This window comes from Mixophyes fleayi, chromosome 4 (genome assembly GCF_038048845.1).
Source record: "Mixophyes fleayi isolate aMixFle1 chromosome 4, aMixFle1.hap1, whole genome shotgun sequence".
NCBI classification, from domain to species: domain Eukaryota; kingdom Metazoa; phylum Chordata; class Amphibia; order Anura; family Limnodynastidae; genus Mixophyes; species Mixophyes fleayi.
Window position 1 is genome coordinate 15,266,394 of NC_134405.1, and position 22,360 is coordinate 15,288,753.

General features: G+C 38.5%; 3 protein-coding genes across 3 annotated transcripts; all 3 read right to left on the reverse strand.

Annotated features, from left to right (window-relative positions):
* Positions 1–561: 561 nt before the first annotated feature.
* LOC142150429 (olfactory receptor 1500-like) lies at positions 562–2,928 on the reverse strand. Its single transcript, XM_075205621.1, has 2 exons — positions 2,851–2,928; positions 562–1,482 (listed from the first exon to the last, which is right to left on the reverse strand). The coding sequence occupies exons 1-2, from the start codon at positions 2,926–2,928 to the stop codon at positions 562–564; spliced, it is 999 nt and encodes a 332-aa protein (XP_075061722.1).
* A 6,349-nt stretch (positions 2,929–9,277) lies between these two features.
* Positions 9,278–10,139, reverse strand: LOC142150430 (olfactory receptor 11L1-like). The gene is given in 2 exon segments (XM_075205622.1): positions 9,278–9,346; positions 9,348–10,139. Coding segments are annotated over 2 exon segments (861 nt in total).
* A 10,375-nt stretch (positions 10,140–20,514) lies between these two features.
* Positions 20,515–21,471, reverse strand: LOC142150431 (olfactory receptor 11L1-like). Its single transcript, XM_075205623.1, has one exon. It carries the CDS (start codon positions 21,469–21,471, stop codon positions 20,515–20,517), a length of 957 nt encoding a protein of 318 aa, XP_075061724.1.
* Positions 21,472–22,360: the final 889 nt, after the last annotated feature.

Here is a 22,360-nt window from a genome sequence, read left to right on the forward strand (position 1 = left end):
GCATCAAATTGAATATAATTATTTTTTTATTTATGACTATATTTATGTATTAGTTTGTGAGACATAGATAGTGTTTAAAAATTTCTTCAATTTTTTTCGTCACTCATAGCTGCACAGTATCGGTTGGGCCATTGATGTTATTTATACAGCTACACCACAAAAAATAAAATTATCACAAAAATGTTATGTTCCGTAAACATTATCCATGATAATTAAAAACACATGTAGTGTCACTTTTGATTGTTTTTTTTTTTTTTCATCCTATATCTCATCTTCAAAATCTTGTCACTTCTACTTTGAAAGATTTATTAACATATAATATTTTCTCTTTTATTGCACTATTAGGCCATGTTCTTCATCTTTCCTGCTAAAGGCACTACAACATGGTGTAATCTACACTGCTGCTAGGAATGCCAATGTTCTGTAAGCTTTAGATATTCTGAAGACAGTTACTTCTCATTGTCTCTCATAAAACTTCTGATTACTTAAAAACTGAAACAAACGTGACAACCAATATAAAATGTTTAAATGTTCATATAAGAATGATCTAGTTTAAGACAATTAAATATTCTTGATATATTTCTCAAATGCTTCCTTTATGTCCTTATTTCTGAAGCTATATATGATGGGGTTAACCAATGGTGTTACTACTGTGTACAGCAGAGATAGTAGTTTACTTAAATTGTGTGATTTTGCTTTGTTTGGTAGTGAATAAATACTTGCCAGAGACCCGTAAAACATACAGACGACAACCAGGTGGGAGCTGCAGGTAGAGAAGGCCTTATGTCTTCCAGTAAGTGATGGGATTCTTAGGATGGTGAAGACAATATAGACATAAGAAATAATAATGACTAAGAATGGGAAGAAAAGTAATGGGATGGAAAGCAAGTTAGATTCCAGTTCAAATACATAGGTGTCGGAACAGGAGAGTTCCAACAAGGGAGTGGTGTCACAGAAGAAATGGTCAATCACATATGGTCCACAAAACCATAACTTACATATACCTAGAGCTTGATTTAGTAGCAGAGATAAACTTATTGCCCAGCAAATAATAACCAATTTCAAGCACAACATGGTGTTCATTATAGCATTGTAACGCAGAGGTTTACAGATGGCCAAATAACGGTCATAAGACATCACTGTCAGAAGGAGACACTCTGAGCATTCTGAGGAACAGAAGAACAAGAATTGAGTTATACAGCCCATAAGAGAAATGATTCCTTCTTCACTAAGGACAATATATAGCATATTGGGAACAATATTTGTGGTCAGTAAAATGTCACAAAAAGAAAGTTGAGTAAGAAAGATGTACATAGGAGACTGGAGATTCTTGCTCTGAGACACCAGTATAATGATCATGAGGTTCCCACCTATTGTCAGTAAATTAATCGCAAGGAACAGACAAAAGGTTAACACCTTATAGCGATGGAGACTTGGAAATCCCAATAGGAGAATTTCTGTGATTATTGTCATATTTCTCACCTAAAAGGTAGGAAAAGAGCAGAAGAGTTTAACAGTGTATATATGGTTTCTTGTCGTTATTAGAGCAAAACTAATATTAGCATGACCACCAACTACTGAGTTGAGTAATAAACCAGGCCAGTGATGCTGTTACAGTGTATTGGAGTCTATAATGATGGAGCTGGGAAGGCTTGTAGGTCATTGAATAGAAAAAATTGAGGACAGCTGGAGGGTTTGTTTTAATCTCTCTATCCTGTCAGCATAGATTGTTGGTCTGCACTGATGAGGTTTATTCAGTATCCTCAGCAAAACAGCCATATGCCAAGTGCTTTCTTGATTCAATGAACCTGATTCATCAAGGAAAGTAAGACAAAAAAATAAGTTTGTTCTGGACAAAACCATGTTACAATACAAGGACTGCAGATTAGTGTATTTTGCAGATAAGATAAATACTGTCTGATTTTTCATGTATCACACAAACACTTGATATCTTTATTTGTAGACTATAATTTAAAGTTGATCTAGAACATGCTCTACCCCAACTATAAATCTGACATCACATTTTAAATTTACCTCCAACTCCAATGCAACATGGTTTTGCCAAAGTGCAAAGTACTATTTTTTTTGCTTTACTTTCCTTAATGAATCAGGCCCAATGTGTTTAGTCTGAACTAAAACAAATATGGCTAAAATAATCAAAGGCTGCAAATTCTATAAATATATATTATTTTTTTCTCTGATCTAGAGTAATGTTGTGCAAGTCTCAGGTAACACCAGTCCTCTAGTAGTGCTGGAAGAGGTCCAACAACTCTTGACTCCACAATTGACAGTGTGGACAATATGTCAGTCAGTTGACTATTTAACCTCATTCTTCCTGAGCAGTTTTTCCTTTTTTCTTTTTTTTTTTTATTTAATTGCTGGTATTATTTTATTTTCCTTTGCTATGTATACCTTGTATGTATATAGAGGAACATTTTTTTCTACAGTAAGTTGCAGTTGATTTCTGATTAACCAGAGCTGTTCTGACATTCAAGAAAATAAAAAATAACAACACTTTTTTTTATCAACTTCTACATCCTGGCAATTATCTGACTTTTCGACATTTTAATATTTTTACCACTCAAAGCTAGGGGTGGGTAAACAAGAATTTTGGGCAATATATGCCCCCTAAAATTCTGTGATCAATTACATTAAAGGTAGTTAGAAACTTTCCTTTTTAAAGAACTTTTAGATTTTTAGATTGAAGCTAAGACCATGTTGACTTGTGGTTAGGGGGACAAAATTGTTTAATGCTGACCTGGCTGTATATCACAGTGTCCACATGTTCCAATAAACATGTGCTCACTGATTCTTTTGAGAACAGGAAGACATTGACTTAATGGCACTTACCTTAAGAGCATCTTGATTAAGTACACTGTTTTCTGTAATATTTGTCTCCCCATTTTGGTACTGTATCAAGTCACCCATTCCTGCAGTAGTTGGAGTTGAAGATCAGTTATCAGTATCATGTAACAAGAGAGATTGTCACTCTTTCCATGTAGAGACAGCAGACCGTCTTACCCAGGGCATGGGTAGGCTTTTATTGATAAGCCGCATTCCACTCGTTCCTGGTAACCAATTATTTTTATAAAGCTAATTGTGATACTCCAGGGACCTGTTTATTCTCTTCATATTTTATTGGTCTCTTGTGTGTTCATTATTACCTAGGCAGTGGCGTTTTGAAGCTGTAAAACCTCTAATGATATTAAAAAATAATGCAATGTCGTGAAAAAAATAATGTGGATGTCTTCTTGTTAAGTGGCTGAGAGCATTATATCAAAATAATGTTAATTATGATGACGATGGCTGACTTTATAAGCTTTTCTTCCCTCTTGACCATCACTAACTCTTTGTGCACATACTACACATTTGGCCATTGACAAGTCACTCTGAAACAATTTCCAAACCAATCAATTTTGGAATACAGTGGCAAATTCCCTTGATCACCACTAATCTTGACAAATCCACTTGAGGGCAGTATGAGGATACCGGGCATAATATATCATTTTGCATTGCACCAGTGGCATACCCAGTACCCGTCCAAGGTTTAAAATCACCCAGGCAAATATCCAAAATAATATAAATAGATTTATTTAACAAAATGGTAGTACCAAATAGCAGTAATAATAATTAAGTAATAACCTGCAACACATAACACTGCAATCTGGCACAACATACAGGGTATAATAAAATCACCCCACCAGTATTCTAGTCATTCTTAGGGGGTGCTGTCTATCCACACTGATCTTGTGATGCAGACCTTCTCTCATTTGAGGCTACCAGCAAGTCAGCGGTCCTGGGTCAGCACAGTGGCTAAGTGGTTAGCACTTCTGCCTTACAGCACTGAGGTTATGAGTTGAATTTCCGACCAAGGCCTTATCTGTGAGGAGTTTGTATGTTCTCCCCGTGTTTGCGTGGGTTTCCTCCGCGTGCTCCGGCTTCCTCTCACACTCCAAAAACATACTAGTAGGTGAATTGGCTGCTAACAAGTGTGTCTGTGTCTGTCTGTCTGTGTTATGGAATTTAGACTGTAAGCCCCAATGGGGCAGGGACTTATGTGAGTGAGTTCTCTGTACAGCGCTGCGGAATTAGTGGCGCTATATAAATAAATGGTGATGATGATGATGGGTCGCATTGCTTTTGGCAGACAAACAGCTCCCCAAGACCTGGAGGGGTAGATCAGGACAAAGGCAGTACTCCTGGGACCGATTGTCCCTTCTCTGTCTCCTGGCAGAGACCTAGATATCAACGCCAGCCTGACTTTAGCTATCACTGGCTACTGAATGCCAATTTGCTGTTCTCATGAGCTGTCTTTTAAATGAAGGAGTGACCTTCTCAAGAGTTCTAGGACCTGTCTGATTTATCCTTTTTCTGTTTACCTTTTCAAAGCTAGCAGATGATTTGCTCTTAGAGACAGGTATTTTTCTATGGCTATATAGCAGATTTTGTTTAAACAGTAGAGTCCTCTGCAATTAAACAAAGAGATCTATCTAACTAATGAGACCCCTTGGTGTGATGTACAATCATTCATGAATGGTGGGCAACAATCCTTTTGCCTAGGGTAAAACAATGGACTAGTCTGTATGTGTACACAAAATAAGAAAGCCATGCTGTTTGAGATATCACCACTGAAAAATATAATATATACAACTTTAAATATGATTGACAAATATGGGGACCCAGAGGCCTAGCAAAAGTGTATGGTTTTATAGTCCACACTTTCTGAAAGACAAGGTACAGACTGGTTGAGGTGATATTAATACCTTGTTTCATCACAGACAGGGTCATTAGGTCATACCAGTAAACCAATAGGATAATGTAAATTATCATCATTGCCTGCAGATGGGCAGTTTGTGATGGTTGTACTTTATATCAGCTCTGTGCCCTAGTTCCTGCATATTCATCTTCCCAAAAATGTTTAAATAGTTAAAACTTTGTCAAGGCAAAAGTAGTGCTGAGGAGTGTCATTACACCAAGGGTAAGATTATTTAGAAGACCAACTGTAATATCATCACAGTTCAGCTGCTGGACCCAGTGAGCTCAACTTTCATTGCCTTTGCCATCTCTGTTCCTCTTTTTGTGGTTTTTCCTACCTCCTTGGTGTCAGCAGCTATCGACGAACATCACGTGGAACAAATGCAATGCTCTGGTGTTTTTATTTAGTATCCTTCTCACTACTGCAAACAGACACACAGCTACATCAAAACTAGCAAACAACTACAATATTACCAAGTGGTGACTTTGGTCCTGGAGGTTTCTGTGGAATGGAGAGGGCAAAAGCCAGAGGGCAAAGGAGGAAGATGTTGGCAAGATGGGTTCAAACAAGCTTCTCACGTATTTTGTATGCAAAGGGAGAAGAGAGACTGGGCAGTAGTTTGACAGTGAGGTAGAGTATAGAGAAGGTTTTTTTGAAAATAAGGGAGGTGATCTTTGAAGGAAGGGTAGAAAATTTCAGTAGAGAAGGAAAGATTAAAGTATTGGTAGAGACTGATGTCACTGGGAGCGGAGAATCTGAAAGGAAATTCAATGAAGGGGGTGGGTTGAGGGGGTGACGATACGAGAAAAGCTTGTGCATCAACCCAGTGGTGGTATTAGTAGTTGTGACCTGGCAGGAAGAGTTGTCCAGCCTGATGGGTTCTTTTTTAGAGGTGGCAAAGTCAAGGGCCATAAGGGAAGGGGGAAGAGCGGAGAAGGGAGTTGAAGGTGGTGAAGACCAAGTAGAGGGCAGAATTGTAGGAAAAGTAGATGAATTTAAATTAAGAAAATCAGTGAAAAAGCAAAACTTATTTCACTGGTGTTCAATGGTAAGAGAACAATTTGCATGTTTGGGTTTAAAGGGGCAAGGCTGGCCAAAGTAGCAGGGAAGACATAGTCTAGGTCAGAGGTTAAAAAATGGATGTACAATTTGACCACCTGGTTTTGGCAGGCAAGGGCTGTCACTGGAGAAAGGAGAGCTGCAACAGAAAATGAAAAAATAGTGAAGCTACAGTAATTGATGAGAGAAGATTTGATAGAAGAGGAGGGCGCAGGAGGCAAGGGTGAGAGAGGGAGGATGGTAGCTATGTACTGGGAAACAAGAGTGGAAGATATCAGAAATGGTGCAGAAGTGGGAGAACACAAGGTCTAGGTAGTAGCCAAGGCTGTGGGTGGGAAAGGATGACCTTTGAGACAGGTCAAAGGAGTAAGTAAGAGAAAAAAGTTTGAAGGCAGCTGAGTTTTCAGTTGGTATGTTCAAGTTGCCCAGGATGAGAGATTAAAGGTCGTTGGTGAGCTAGTCTGCAAATATTTCAATGAAGTGGGAAGTCCGGCCTGATGGGTTGTACAGGACTGTGATATGATGGTGGATAGGGAAAAGAGACCAATACAATGGACCTCAAAGTTCAGAGAGAATGATCCAAAAGGTACAGCTGGAAGATAGAAGGGTGCCAACAACACTATCAACTCTCCATAAGAGAGAGCTGTGGGAGAAGTGGTATAAGAGAGGAAGAGTCAGGTTTCAGTGACGGTGAGGATGTGAATGGAGTTAGAGATTAAGAGGCCATGCATGAAGGCCTGTTTATCACAGATGGCATTCCACAGGTCACAGGAGAAGGTAGGGAGGGGAGCTTGGCAAGGTTTTAGGTAGGGGGCTGGGTGAAAGTAAACCATGGGGGTTACTGACCAAAGAAGGGCAGAAAGATGTGGGAGTAGAATCTGAGTGACTTGTAAAGGTGCGGCTAGGTGGCTTGGCTGACAGTTAAGAGAGGGAGAGATGGAACTGTGGGTAGAACTGCGGGGAGAATTAGGGAGTGCAAGGGATCATGTGAGAGGTGGAACTGAGGGAGAGAACCAAATAGAGTCTATATTGTCCCAGCATAAACAGACACCCTACTCTGCTCCCTTAACACAATTTAACAATGCGAATGGGCACACATTATATTTTAAGAAGGAAGCTGCTACGTTTAAAATGCTCCATTAACAATTCTATAATAAAGCCAATAGTGTGGACACCATTCTAGCCAATAAACTTTGACAGAAAATGTCCCAAAACCTAATAAGAATGATTAAATCCATTGGGCTCCATAACATATGAGACCTGTTAAATTAGTCAAGAAGTTACATGAATATTATGAGTTTCTATATAATTCTACTAAATTAAATGATCATACACTAAGACTGAATATAGAATATTGGGAGGATATTATAGAATTTAGGGACTCAAATACAATACAATTCCCCTATAGGCAAGCTATTTAAAGTAAGGGTGTGCACGGGCCACTTTTAGTGTTTTGGGTTTTGGGTTTTGGGTTCTGATTAGCTTGAGGTTTTGGGTTCTGATTTGTTTTGCCAAAACATCCGACGAAAGGTTTTGGTTCTGATTTATTTTTAAAAAAGCATAAAAAGTGCTAAAAACCAGTTTTGTGTTTTCTTTTTTCACTCCTACGCTATTATTAACCTCAATAACATTCAATAACAATCATTTCCACTAATTTCCAGTCTATTCTGAACACCTCACAATATTGTTTTTAGGCCAAAAGGTTGCACTGAGGTAGCTTGAGCACATAATGCCAAAAAAAGAGGTACAAGATGGAATTGTTCTGGGCCCTCCCTCCCACCCCTCGCGAGATTCGATGCGAGACTTAAACGACAGAGCCTCGTTTTCAATTTTTTGCCCGCTGGAAATATCCGAACAGTGCTCGGATCCCGTTCGGATCCGCACTGTTCGGGTGGGCTCGGATTAGCGGAATCCGAGCCCGCTCATCTCTAATTTAAAGGGTGCAGTCGGAGTTTATGATAAGTTTACAATAGATAGTTAAAGTCATTTAACAAGATTGTTATTGTAAATGCATCTTTTAATAATTCCATTAGCCAGAAATAAAATAAAAAGAGCTAGTCTTACTAAATTGAAATAGTATTTCTACTTAGAAAACTGTAGTTAACCAATGAAGGATTTAACACTATTGGGCCTGATTCATTAAGGAGAGTAAAGCAAAAAAAAAAAAAAAAGGATAAATTTGCTCCTGGACAAACCATGTTACAATGCAAGGGGTGCAAATTAGTTTATTATTTTGCACATAAGGAAAATACTGGCTTTTTTTTTACATGTAGCACACAAATGCTTGATAGCTTTGTTTGTACACTGAAATTCAACATTGATCATGATCTTGCCCTACCCCAACTATCATCATCATTATCATGATCATTTATTTATATAGCACCAACATATTCCGTAGCGCTTTACAATTGGGGACAAACATAGTAAACTAATAAACAAACTGGGTAAAACAGACAAAGAGGTGAGAAGGCCCTGCTCGCAAGCTTACAACCTATGGGACAAAGAGAGTTTGACACAGGAGGCTAAGGCTAAGTCTACATTTTGCATTATGGCCCAGCCAGGCTGCAAATGTAAAAGTGACTCATAAGCTAAATGATCCTGTCACACAACATGTTGGTCAGGGGGTAGTTGTCTTGTGTGAAATTGTGTAACAGGTGGTAATAGGGTAAGGTAGTGAGGTTAAGAGGGTGGTTGAGGAATATTATAAGCTTGTCTGAAGAGGTGGGTTTTCAGAGAACGCTTGAAAGTTTGTAGACCAGAGGAGAGAATTCCATAGAGTGGGTGCAGGCCGAAATATGTGCTGTAACCGGGAATGGGAGGATGTAATGAGGGGAGATGAGAGACGCAGATCTTGTGCAGAACGGAGTTGCCGAGTTGGGAGATATTTTGAGACAAGAGAGGAGATGTTTGTTGGTGCAGCTTTGTTGATGGCCTTGTAGGCTAGTAAAAGTATTTTATATTGCATTCGGTAGAAAACAGGCAACCAGTGTAGAGACATACAGAGTGATTCAACAGAGGAATAACGATTTGCAAGGAAAATCAATCTTGCTGCAGCGTGCAAAATAGATTGTAGGGGTTTGAGTCTGTTTTGGGGAAGACCTGTAAGGAGGGAATTGCAATAGTCAATGCGGGAGATGATAAGTGCATGAATTAAGGTTTTTGCAGTGTCTTGCATGAGATATGTGCGAATTCTGGAAATGTTTTTTAGATGTATGTAACATGATTTAGATATAGAGTCAATGTGGGGAACAAAGTATAAATCTGTCCCCACATTTTACATTTACCTCTCCTTCCAATGGATTAAGAAATCAGCTGCATTAAAAAGACCAATCAATGCAGTAAAACAAGTACAATACAGTACAGTATCTTATTATTAGTAGATATTGTTATATATTTTATCAGAAGCGCACACCCAGTGTCCCTCACTTGGATGTTTACTGTAAGGGGTAAGACAGGATTTCATTACCCAAGCTTTAACAAAGCTTCCTTGATATCTTTGTTCCTCAAACTGTATATGAAAGGGTTAAAAAAAAGGAGTAAACACAGTGTACAGCATAGATAGTATTTTACTAATTGTCAATAACCGCCCTTTATTTGGAGTCACATATGTAGCTATTAGTATCCCATAAAATATAGAGACAACAGTCAGGTGGGAGCTGCAGGTAGAAAACGATCTCCATCTTCCTGTTATTGATGAAATCTTTAATATGACTAAGACAATGTAAGTGTATGAAACGATGATTAAAAAAAGTGGGCAGATTATGTCAGAAGTGCCCAGCAAAGTAGACACCATTTGGACTATAGAAAGATCTGAACATGAAAGTTCTAGTATAGGATCCAAATCGCAAAAGAAATGGTCAATAACATTTGGCCCACAGAATTGTAGTTGAGTTATGGCGAATGTTATGATTAATGATGTAGAGAAGCTCAACAGCCAAGACGCAATAACTAATTTAAGACACAAAATATTGTTCATTACATAGGTATAGTGCAATGGTTTACATATGGCCAGATATCTATCATAAGACATCACTGTGAGATGAAAACATTCTGCTGTCTCTGATAAACCAAAGAAATAGAACTGAGCGATGCAGCCAGTTAGAGATATGGTGGCCCCATCATTTAGCACAATGTGGAGCATGTTGGGGACAATATCTGTGGTCAGCATGATGTCAGATACGGAGAGTTGTGTGAGGAAGAAGTACATGGGAGACTGGAGGTTCTTGCTGTAAGACACCAATGTTATAATCAAGAAGTTTCCACCTAGTGTCACACAGTAAATCACAAGGAGCAGAGTGAAGAATAGAATGTTGAAATGATCCATATACTGGAATCCCAATAGCACAATCTAGACAAGAAAAAAAGCATACAAAGTTACATCAAATGCTGTTCATTATATTGCTATCTTGGCAAATATGTCAGTTTTATACCAAAATAATTACGGTGAAAATGAAGAATTCCCTGCATCTGAGTACAGACGTGTTAATGCACTATACTCTTTATAAGAAACAGAAAATTACAGAATATTATAAAAACTCACAGTAGGTGATTTACATTTCATCAGTGTATTACATATTGGAATGGTTCAAGGGAGTAACCAACAGAATGCAGGAATCCCCAAATCATAGTGACCAGCTGTAACAAGATAGAGTACTGGACATCCTTAGCATGGGACTTGAATAACCACAACCTGAAATTATGGAGGGGGTTATAACAGGCATGAAGTTTTAGAAGACACCCAATAAAAGCACATGGCACCATTGTGTTATTAATCAATGTTCCTGGAGGACCAAAGCTAAACAAGGGGGACACTGTTAAGAAGGAATTAACTAAATCTATAAGAGTGTTCTTCATATTAATAGTTGAACATTGATGGTGTAGAACACAGGGCTGAGAACAGGTTGTCATGAGACTCAGAGATTAAACATATACTAAATGTAAAGTACAACAAAGGTTCCCAGGTAAAATAATTTATTTTACGTTGTCAGCAAATAAGAGAAAATGGAAAATAAAAACAATTCAAAAATAGTTCATTAGAAAAATAATCAGCCAGCAAAACACATGAAAGATGTGTTATAACTGTTACAAGTATATAAGAATTACAATATGTTCCTACAAATTATTGGTGACACTTCTTCATCAATGAATATATGTGCAAAAAACCCTACACAATTGCTTATAAAGGAAAGTAAAAGCCAAAAAGAAATGTCAAAGGTACAGTATAAGCATTGAAGGCATGCACAAAAAGATAACTAATCTTATGGTATGTATGCTGGTAAAAAATATGGCAATTAATGTTCATCAATGTACACATATGTGCATAAAATAGGCAAATGAGAACACATAGTGCTTACACGATCCACTAGACTCTCATTAAAATCCATGTTCTTTTCACGTGATTCCAGGATTTGACATTTTCTGTATAAAACAGATGGGCTACTAAATGATGTTGCTCAAATCCAAATGTAATCATCTGTAAAAGTAAGTGAAAGTATGGTATTTGTTGATTCTGATGTACAGTACTCATTGTTCAGTGCTATTAATTCATTTTATACACTGAGATGGCTCCAGAGATTATTCGTGCCCCAATGGAGAATTCACTGGGAAAGCCGGTAAGATCAACAACGGGAAAAACTTTTATTAATACTCTTGAGAAGATGTCATTTTCAACAGTTTTAATATACTGTAACAATAACTTGCATAACACGCAATAAAAATATTTTAGACATTATAATAGAAATTAGGATCCCAACAATCTGCTCGGTTAATATAAGAGTTCATTATTATTTACAAAAAATGTATAGTTAGTGATAAAATAAATTGCAAGACCTTTTCTTGGACAGCAAAATGTGTTATTGATTTTTTATTTCCTACAATGAGTAGAAATGAAATCCTTTGAAACTATGACCAAGACTCTTGCCCTGTTTACATTGCCTTATAACCAATCTCCCTTATCAACTCCTCAGCCACTGAAGGACCAGATGAATTTACATCATAGCCCTATAAATTGACAGATATAGCTGTTAATTGTCTGTATAATAAGTCACATATATGATATCAAACTTTGAATGAAGGTGTGAAAAGATGTAGGCCTAAATATCCAACTTTCGGGAAAGATTACCTTGTGGAATAAATACAGTATGCTTTTTAAGCTCACTCAGAGATGTTTGATTAAAGGTGTATTATATGTCTGCACTATGAGATAAAGACTAAACTAGAAGCCTCCATGGCCAGTGATAAGAAAAAAAGAGTCATAAATATAAAAACACTGAAACAAAAACACATAATTACTTTGTCAGGGACAGAATAAACAAATAGCAGTAACAATAAAGAAGCCAATTAACAATCAAGTTGTAATAAATTATTGTAAGTTGCAATTTTAGAAAAAATTCAATATATATAAAGCATAAGGTACAAGTGGAGAACAATCATGTTTTATTTAATGCAGTGCTCATACAATATTGCTCTCATCAGTTTCTAACAATAAACACAGTGGATCGGATTACTGCAATGTACTTTATTCTAACTGTAACAGTATTAGTTTTGTAACTGTCTTCTCTTCACTCAATTTAATATTGGTAGATGTGGTTCAAGTTGCTAAAATATACTTTATTCCAAATATGGTCTTTTTATAAGGGTCCTTTTTTTCTCAAGGAATTGTCACAGTAGATGTGGTTGAAATAATTTTAATTAATAGCTGATATACTCAATATAATCCAATTTCACTCATAAACTAGGGATCTGGTGCTGAGTTGAATGCATATTCATCCAACTCTAATCAGCATAACCCCTAGTGCTGCCAGCCTAGTGCTGGTACTAGCGAAATCAGGGGGATAAAATGCATGGGTCACCCCGATTCAACTAGAACCAGAACTAGGCTGTGCTAGGCCGCAGTGTGGGGTCCCCCTGCCATAATGACAACTAACCCCTGGCTGGTCAGCACAGGACTAAAATCATTTGGGTAATGGGGTCTTCAAAAGCAATGCTCTGAGCTGAAGGCACTAGGACTGAGCTGGGCTCGTCCCACATCCCTGGGCGGTGGGTGTGTGGTAATAAAATAATAATATAGACACCATTATTGTTGGTTCATTACAGATCCCAGCAAACCCAGGCTGCCATTAACAGTTTGGGCATTCATCTCAGCACCAGACCCCTAGTTTATGAGTGAAATTTGATTATATTGAGTATATCAGCTATTGATTCAAATTATTTCAACCATATCTACTGTGACAATTCTTTGAGAAAAAAGGATTCTTTTAAAAAGTCCATATTTGGAATAAAGTATAATTTAGCAACTTTAACCACAGTTACCAATATTAAACCTACTGTTGGTGTATGCTGGGTTCACTTTGACCTGGGGAGCCTGTTCTGGGCCTTCCACTGGATGGATTTGGTTTGTTTGTCTGTCTGGTTCTGCATTTGGACACCCCTGCAATGATATGGATAAAATCAACGCAAGGTGGTCCATTTGGAGCCTGGTTAGGTTTTAGGGGGGTTAGGTCCCGGTCGGACCTCCTGTCGGTGTATGCTGTGCAGAAGAGTCACCTGGGGATCTTGTTCTGAGCCTTCTACTTGGTGGATTTGGACAAATCTTTCACAGACTGGAAACATTGGATCCCTGAAGAGATATTAGAGGGGTGAGGTCCGGTCGGACCACCCGTTAGTGTACGCTGGCCAGAACTTTGACACAGGCAGACTGTCCTGGGCCTTCCACTGGATGCATTTGGAAGATATTTAATATAAAAACAAAAACAACACTGGGCAATCACCTTATGGGTATGTTGGAAGAGCTGCTAAGCTGCTAATTATTTTTAAAATGTTGACAGTTACGTCCAACTCATTAAAAACTTAATAACTTGAAGATTTAAATACAGGCAATGCCGGGGATTTCAGTTGCTTTTAAAATATAACAAGAATTGACATATACATGCTAAAACCACACCACAACAATATCGTACTAAATAAAAATCACCAAAAATGGCTGCCTGCAGACAAGGGAAGTCACCCATCAGGATGTAGAATCCATGGGCAGAGACAAACATCCACATCTTAATCTTATGTTATTCTTACATCTGTGATGTTGAGCAAGTAAGAGATAATGCAAAGCCTCCAGTGATGCTGGAAGAAATACAAATTGTACGGTGTGGCAAATTGTCAATCACTTTATTATTTAACCTAATGTTGGATCCTAGTCACATACAAGGCCCTCGCCAACTCCACTGCTCCCTCCATCTCCAACCTCATCTCTATTCACGCTCCATCCCGCCCTCTCCGATCTGCCAACGACCGTCGCCTCTCCTCCCCTCTGATTACCTCCTCACACTGGCGAATCCAAGACTTCTCCCGCGCTGCCCCCTCCACTGGAACAAGCTCCCTCCATCCATCAGAACATCCCCTACACTGTCCAGTTTCAAACGGGCTCTAAAAACCCACCTCTTTCTCAAAGCCTTCCAGTCTCCCACTTAACTTCCTACCTTTTCTGCCTTCCTCCCCTCTTCCCCCTCCCCTGAATCTGCCTCCGTTCCCCCTTCTCTCCCTCTCACCCCGTGTCTCTGTCTGTCTACCCCTCCCCTTAGATTGTACGCTCCCTTGAGCAGGGCCATCTCTCCTCCTGTGTCCTGCACCTTTAACTCTGCTCTCCAGCTACCTTTCCCCCCACCCCTCTGGGGGTCTCCCCGTCATCTGCGCCCTTCCTCTTGGGCTCCGGCGCCTGCCGGTCTTCCCTGCCCCCTCTCTCTAGCTGTGCTCTGAGCTTACTGAGTTACTGTGCTTAGAGTTTACTGTATTTTGCCATCCCACCTTGTACTGTACTTGTTTGTCCCTGTACGGCGCTATGGTCACTGAGTGGCGCCTTATAAATAAAAATGAATAATAATAATAATAATAATAATAATAACCTCAGTGTGCCTGAGCTCCTGCTTTTTATTCTATTCATCTTTTGTTTTAATTGCTGGGACTATATAATTTTTAACCCAAACTATGTTGTTGTTGCTGATGATAATGATGATGATGATGATGGATCAGGCCTGATCTTGTCTTACATTTTGTGCACATAATAAACACTTGACCATTACCATGTTATCCATGTATATCTGAAAACTCAAAAATAACAGTTGTTGGATAACATTGGCAAGAAGAATTTGCATAATTTATGGCTTTTGTCTCTCAAATTATTGCTTGATTGTAAGGATATAAGTTATAGCATCAATGTCACTTCTGTGGCGTTATCAGTTTCACTATTACAAATGACATATTCCGTCACAGCATTTTTTTGCAGGGCAGGAGACCAGACATACAGTAGGTTTCAAATACAATTTGTGGAGCAGGCAATATTTGCTTATGCTTATCATGTTCCTGCTGAATGGTATCTTCTTCTTCCTTCTTCCTTCTTCTTTCTTCCTCCTTCTTTCTTCCTTCTACTTTCTTCCTTCTTCTTCCTCCTTCTTCTTCCACCTTCTTCTTCCTCCTACTTCCTCCTTCTTCCTTCTTCTTCTTCCTCCTTCTTCTTCCACCTTCTTCTTCCTCCTACTTCCTCCTTCTTCCTTCTTCTTCCTCCTTCTTCTTCCTTCTCATTCTTCCTCCTACGATTATTTATATTGTGTCAAAAATGTCTGCAGAGAATACAGTGGGAAATGGAGCGTAGTACATAAAACATAGAGAAGCAAGAATTCAAATACTTGCGCAAAATACATTTAAGAAACATACATGCAACTATAGCAACAGATTAAGCACAAAACATAAAAGACAAGGCATAGAACATAGTTTATAATCTAGCTCACAATCATCACTGCTCGATACAACTTCTAAAGCTGGGGTGCCATTAGGTGATCTTGAAGTTTTGGTTATTCTGGGGTGCCTCTACATTCCTGGCTAAAGTGTCAACAAAGCAAAGGCAGATTGAGGTGATGCCCTCCATGCAACAAGAAGCCAAGGAACCAGATCACATTTCTGTGTAGTGATAGGATATGGATATGAAAGGGAAAATCACTTGGGGATTGACTCTGATTTATGTTTAGGATTAATAAACAACAATCAATTTCTCAAATTGCGCCATCAGTGGTTGATAAACATTGTCTACTGAACACGCTGGAGCTGTATACCACTATGTATTTCCATGTTATAGTGTGGCTTGCCCAGCCTGTTGGTGGTTGCTTGTTTTGTGGGAGGACCCCACACTGTTATTCCATATTAGTGGTAACTAACCCATGCTATAATATAAGTGCTGCTGCTTGGATTATTTATTTTGGAAACCTTTTTTCTGCTATGGAAATGTCCATCATCATCATCATCATCATCATAGATCTTTGCTCCAGGGTTTGAGCATGTGCAACTCATACACCTGTTGACTATACATCAATTGCGTGAACACATTCTTACTGTAATCTTCTTACGCTGGCATGCTCCATCTCTCCCTCATTTCGCCTCTTCGGGAGTAAAAATAAGAAGTCAGAAATACGAAAATATGTATTTTACACAAAAATGGGGCTTGCATTCAACTCAATATAGCCTCTGTGTGTTTTACATTTTCTGAGTTCACTCACATGGATGCTGGAGCCATCTGAGCTCTACGTTGTTCCCCAATTAGGCCCAATACGAACCTCCAAACTTTTCCATAAGAGCTAAAGATAGAGAGGTGGTGACGTCTATGTGAGCATGTTTTAAGTCCCCAAATAAGTGACTTAAATATAGTTAAGTCCTTATACCGTCCATGCACCACTGGAGGAAATTGCACTTCAAAATCAACTTTTTTCACTATAAATTCATATTTGAATCTTACAACACTTACATTTCACTCACCAAGCAAACACACTTCACTTCTCTAATATCCATCCTCCATCTTCTAACTGATCTTCACTTCTCTGCCCACATGGCCACCCCCCCTCTTCCTCCCTCACAGCCCATGATTTTTACACTTACTTAAAAGACAAAATCAAATCAATTTGGCAAGATATTTCCTCATGTCAAATCCTACTTATCTCATCCACCTTCTACTTAATACTACCCAGCTCACCCTTAGTTCATTCTCTCTATTAGCCAAAGATGAAGTCACTGCACTTATCTCAAACTACAATCTGCTTCTCAATCCTAATCCCTTCCATCTTCTCCACTCCCTTTCACCCATTGCATGTCCATGTCTATCTCACCTCTTCAACCTGTCTTCAATTAGTCCTTTAAACAAATACTAGTTTCATTAATCATAAAGAAGCCACCAACTGACTAAGCCGCTCTTTCCAAATACCATTCTGTTTCTTTCATAAGCTTCAAACTACTTGAGCGAATTGTAGACATACCTCGTCTCACTCACTTCTTGGCTCTCTGCAATCTGATTTCCACACACAACACTCCACTGAGACTGGGCTCATAAAATTGTTCAATGATCTATTTGCAGTAATGTCTAAGGGTGACTTCTCCATACTCATCCTCCTGGAGCTTCTGCTTTCAACACTGTTGATCACCCAATTAATCTGCACACTGTTCACTCCATTGGCCTTTGTCATGGTTTTTCCTAGTTTACTTCCTACCTTTTAAATGGCTCCTTTAGTTTCTCTACCTCTGTCACACTCCACTGCCACTATCTGTTGGAGTCCCTCAAGGTTCTGTTCTCAACCACCTTCTCTTCTCACTGTACAATTCTTTTCTTGGTGAACTAATTCACTTATCCAGTCTCCAGTACCAACTCTTTACTGACGACATGCAAATCAACCTCTCCTCCACTTCTGTAATTGTGTATCCATCTGTCTCTCTTCAATCTGCACTTGGATGTTCAAATGTAACATGTTCAAGCAGAGCTTATGATCTTCCCTCCTCCAACTGTCACTACCTCTGCTTAAATTTCCCTCACCCTCAATAACATTACAATTTCCTCAGTCTTGCAAGCCCATTGCCTTGGTGTAACAATTCGGTCGAGCCTCTTCTTTGTTCTCTACATCCAGTCTCTCACCAGTCCTGACCTACACCTTTGAAATCTTAACAAAATTCATCCTTTACTTACCCATGATGCAACCAATACTTTCTCTCATCATTTCCCACCTCAACTGCTGAAACCTCCTTTTTTCTGGCATTCCCCTCGCCTATTAATCCTTGTTTCAATCATGTCGCTGTTACAAGACTGGTCTTCTCTTCCACATCCTCTGCACCTCTCTGCAAGTCCCTACACTGCCTCCTGGTGCCATTTGTGGGTACAAAATCACTTAGACAAATAGTGGGTAAAGTAAAAGTACTTTATTGCTTAAAATCTATTAGACAGAACTACAGCACATTTACCAAATAATTACCAATGTTTTCTCCCCAACAAAACATGATGCCCTGTCTAAAAGGAGCTATAGCAGCAATGCTCACTATGTAGTCTGAGGCCTACCTCGGCAGTTGTTGTTGCCCCAGAGAAGTTATTAAACTAATGCAGATATAATCTATGAGGCTAATCTGACTGCACAATCTCCTCAAGCAGAATGCACCTCAGTCCTGTGCTCAGAGAGGAAATCTGTTAATTTCCTATCTGAGCAGCATATGATTGCAGAGCCAAGCTGCAGCAGAACACCTGTCAAAACTAAAGGTATGTAAGAGTGTAGGAGGGCAAAAGACTGAAATGTTGGTGTTAAAGGGAACAATATGAGGGAGGAATGAGACACATATGAATATGTGAAAGGGAGAAATATGAGTGGGCATTGGAAGAGATATTAGAGGGCAATGAGAAACATATGAAGAGGGTAATGAGAAAGGTAGGAAGAGGGCAAAGAGAGAGATATGTGAAGGGCAATAAGATAAATATCAGGAAGGCAATGAGAGAGATTTTATGGTGACAGCGAGAGAAATATGAGTGTGGCAAAGGGATAGATGCAATGGGTCAATGAGAGAGATATGAGGGGGCAAAAGAAGAGATATGTGAGATATGAGGAGGACAATGAGAGAGATAGTGTGGCAAAGTGAGATGAGAGATGAGAGGGGGCAATGAGAGTAATATGAGGAGGTCAATGTTTGTATATGTGTGTGTATAGTACAATATAATATATTCAATTCAATTGGGTTGTGGCTCAATTGTACTTGTTGGTACCTATTTGTGGCTCTTGAAAGTTTTTTAGTGAGTGGGACTGAGTTAAAGTCACTCTTCTCCTGGAGCACTACACAGTTGCTGAGATATGATCTTCACTCCTCTACCAGCATGGTAGGGTCCAAGTCCAATGTCTTCCCACTTTTTTGCAGGCTCACATAGTGACAAAGTCCACAGAGGCTCACTTGATCAAATTACCGAATAATACCAAACACATTAAAACAATAAAAATGAGAGAATATATCTAAAAATGTCCAATCATGGACCAATTTATTAAGAATAAAATAAAGTGAGTGCACACATATATCTCTGTTATTCATGTAAGATTTTCACCAACAATATACACCGATTATGGGTTTGTCTCTGATAGTTGTATTGATGAAATGGATTATAAATTTATATATCCATAATTTTACCACAATCAGTTGTCACGTTTGTCAGTATAAGACGTCTTGCAAAGTTTTCATGCCTCCGTGGATTTGTGTTTTAGAATAGATTTGTAATATTGTAAGATCATCCAAGTTACATATAGAATTTGAAAGTAAAATGGAGTATAAAAAAAGTATCCTTGATCCTTACCACTGGGTTACAGCATTGCTCAGAAACTTCGGCCTCCTAAAATCCCAGCAATCTTTACACTGCTCACTTAGGCCCACTTCCGGACCATGTAACACACGTTGGAGAAGAACGGTTCCGAGTTGCCGGCTAAATGTAAGAGGTTCTTGGACACCAAGAAATGTATTAGGAGCCAAATTTGATTTCAGGGATTCATGATGTAGGAGTAAGGAACTCCCAATTGTTTCTGGACTCTGTTTCTGTAATCCGTTCAATATCTTGGAACAAATTGGTGTGAAAAATGATCCTTTAGCAGCTAGCAGAGAATGGCACAGCTGTTTCTAAGTCACCTTACACATTTCATCATGTATTTATGGATTCATTAGAGGTTCTACCAGTACTTGCACTGACATTAGGGCATAAATTTTCAGGACCCTGAGATTAATTGTGAGTGTCCTTATTTTTAAAAGGCATTAAATGATTATTGCACTTTGGATTTACCTTTATGATCAGCCCCTTGACTGTAAGTCAATTACAGCTTCTTCTACAGATTCCATGGCTTAAGCATTGAGAGTAGTAAGTATAGGGATTTACTCTTTTGCAGTTTTTGTACACATTTGCAACAGGGAACTGCGTATTTTACTGAAAAAAAATGGCCCCAACTCTACTTGAGGCTCATAGTGCTCAAATTCAGCAAATCGGTCACAAATTAAAATTTTGAACAATTTGCTCATGTCTAGTGTTATTTCATACAACTCATATTGCATCCACATGTAAAATCATGATTTTTCTTTATCAATGAGATGTTAAAAAGAGATTTCACTGAGCATTAAGTCATCATGGCTGGTTGATGGAAAGAACCCGTAACTCATGGGTTGGGTACACTTTACCGATGTTCACTACTCCGACATGGAGAAGGCCTACAAAGAATATCCGAAATTATGAAAAAACTATTGAAAAAGAAACAGACTTACCTTCAACCCGATGCTGGAGATCTCTGATGGGAGCGCGATGCTGACAGCATCTACTAAATGTAGGCTTGGGGCAGTGTCCCTCCCTAGTTTTGGATCTTGATGCAGTATAAATTATACAATAATTATCTGATTTGCATTTTAGATTTCATTAAATAATAACCACTGTAATTATACATCACTTTTAACAAAGCTTCCTTGATATCTTTGTTCCTCAAACTGTATATAAAAGGGTTAAATAAAGGAGTGAACACACTGTACAACATAGACAGTATTTTACTAGTTATCAATAACCGCCCTTTATTTGGAGTCACATATGTAGCTATTAGAGTCCCATAAAATATGGAGACAACAGTCAGGTGGGAGCTGCAAGTAGAGAATGATCTCCATCTCCCTGTTCTTGTTGAAACCTTTAATATGATTAAAACAATGTAAATGTATGAGACAATAACTAATGATATTGGGCAAATAATCAGAGGAATGGACAGAAATGTAGATACCAATTGTACTATAGAAATATCTGAACAAGAAAGTTCTACTATAGGATGTAAGTCACAGAAGAAATGGTCAATAACATTTGGCCCACAGAATTCCAATTGACATACAGCAAATGTTATTATTACTGATAAAGAGAAACTCAACAGCCAAGATATGATAATTAATTTAAGACAAAGCATATTGTTCATTACATAGGTATAGTGCAATGGTTTGCATATGGCCAGATATCTGTCATAAGACATCACTGTCAGAAGAAAACATTCTGATGCTTCCGATGAACCAAATAAATAGAATTGAGTTATGCAGTCAGTAAATGATATGGTGGCCCCATCATTTAGGACAACGTGAATCATGTTGGGGACAATATCGGTGGTCAGCATGATGTCAGATATGGAGAGTTGTGTGAGGAAGAAGTACATGGGAGTCTGGAGGTTCTTGCTGTAAAACACCAATGTGATAATAAAGAAGTTTCCACCTAGTGTTAAACAGTAAATCACAACTAGCAGAGTGCAGAGTAGAACTTTAAAATTGTCCATATACTGGAATCCCAGTAGAATTATTGTGGAAACATTACTCTTGTGCATAATCTGGATATGAAAAAAGACATAAAGTTACAACTGTCTATTATTTTGCTATCTTGGCAGATATGTCTGTTTTATATAAACGCCTGTATTGGTTACAGATATTTTAATGCCTTCTATTCTTTATCCCAAACAAATATTACAGAAGGTTCGAAAACTGCAGATGATTTACATTTAATCAGTGTGTTGCTTTTTTGCAAAAGAAAACATATAATGGAGAATATATTATATAATAGAATTGTCTAGGGGAGTAATTTACAGAATGCAATCCAACCAAATGTGATAACCAATAGTTCCATGGCTCTCATGACCCCTGAATTTATATACCTGCACACACAAGAAGGAGTTAAGAACCGATGCCCAAACATGGATGAATTTTTAGATCAGAGGCAGTCAAATACTTGTTGCATTATTATTATTATTATTATTATTAATAATATTTATTGTAGATTTGTAAGGTACCACAGTGCTTTGCAGCGCCATGCTGTAGGAAAAACTAGTCAAATATGATACAAGGCCATACAAGGTAGGCAAAATAAATGTAGACACGAAAACCAAGGGTATGAAAGGCCCTGCACATTAGAGAGCTTACATGTGAGCTGTATCAGCAGGGATAAGGTACAGTATAAAAAAGACAAGGGCTGTCAGAGAGCGTCTAAAGATTTGAAGAGTGTGGGAAAGCTTGATATTGGGCGTGGTATGTAATAGTGGGTAGAAGCTGTGGAGAAGGCTCCTTGGCTGGAGTGAGAGATGGTTACCAGAATGAGACAAGGCGCTGGTCAGAGGTAGATGTAAGAGGGTGGGAGGAAGAGTATTTTGATATTAGATTTGAGAGATGTATTAAGGGGTGTTAAGGGCTTTTAGGTCATTTGAATTGGATCCTGAAGGACAC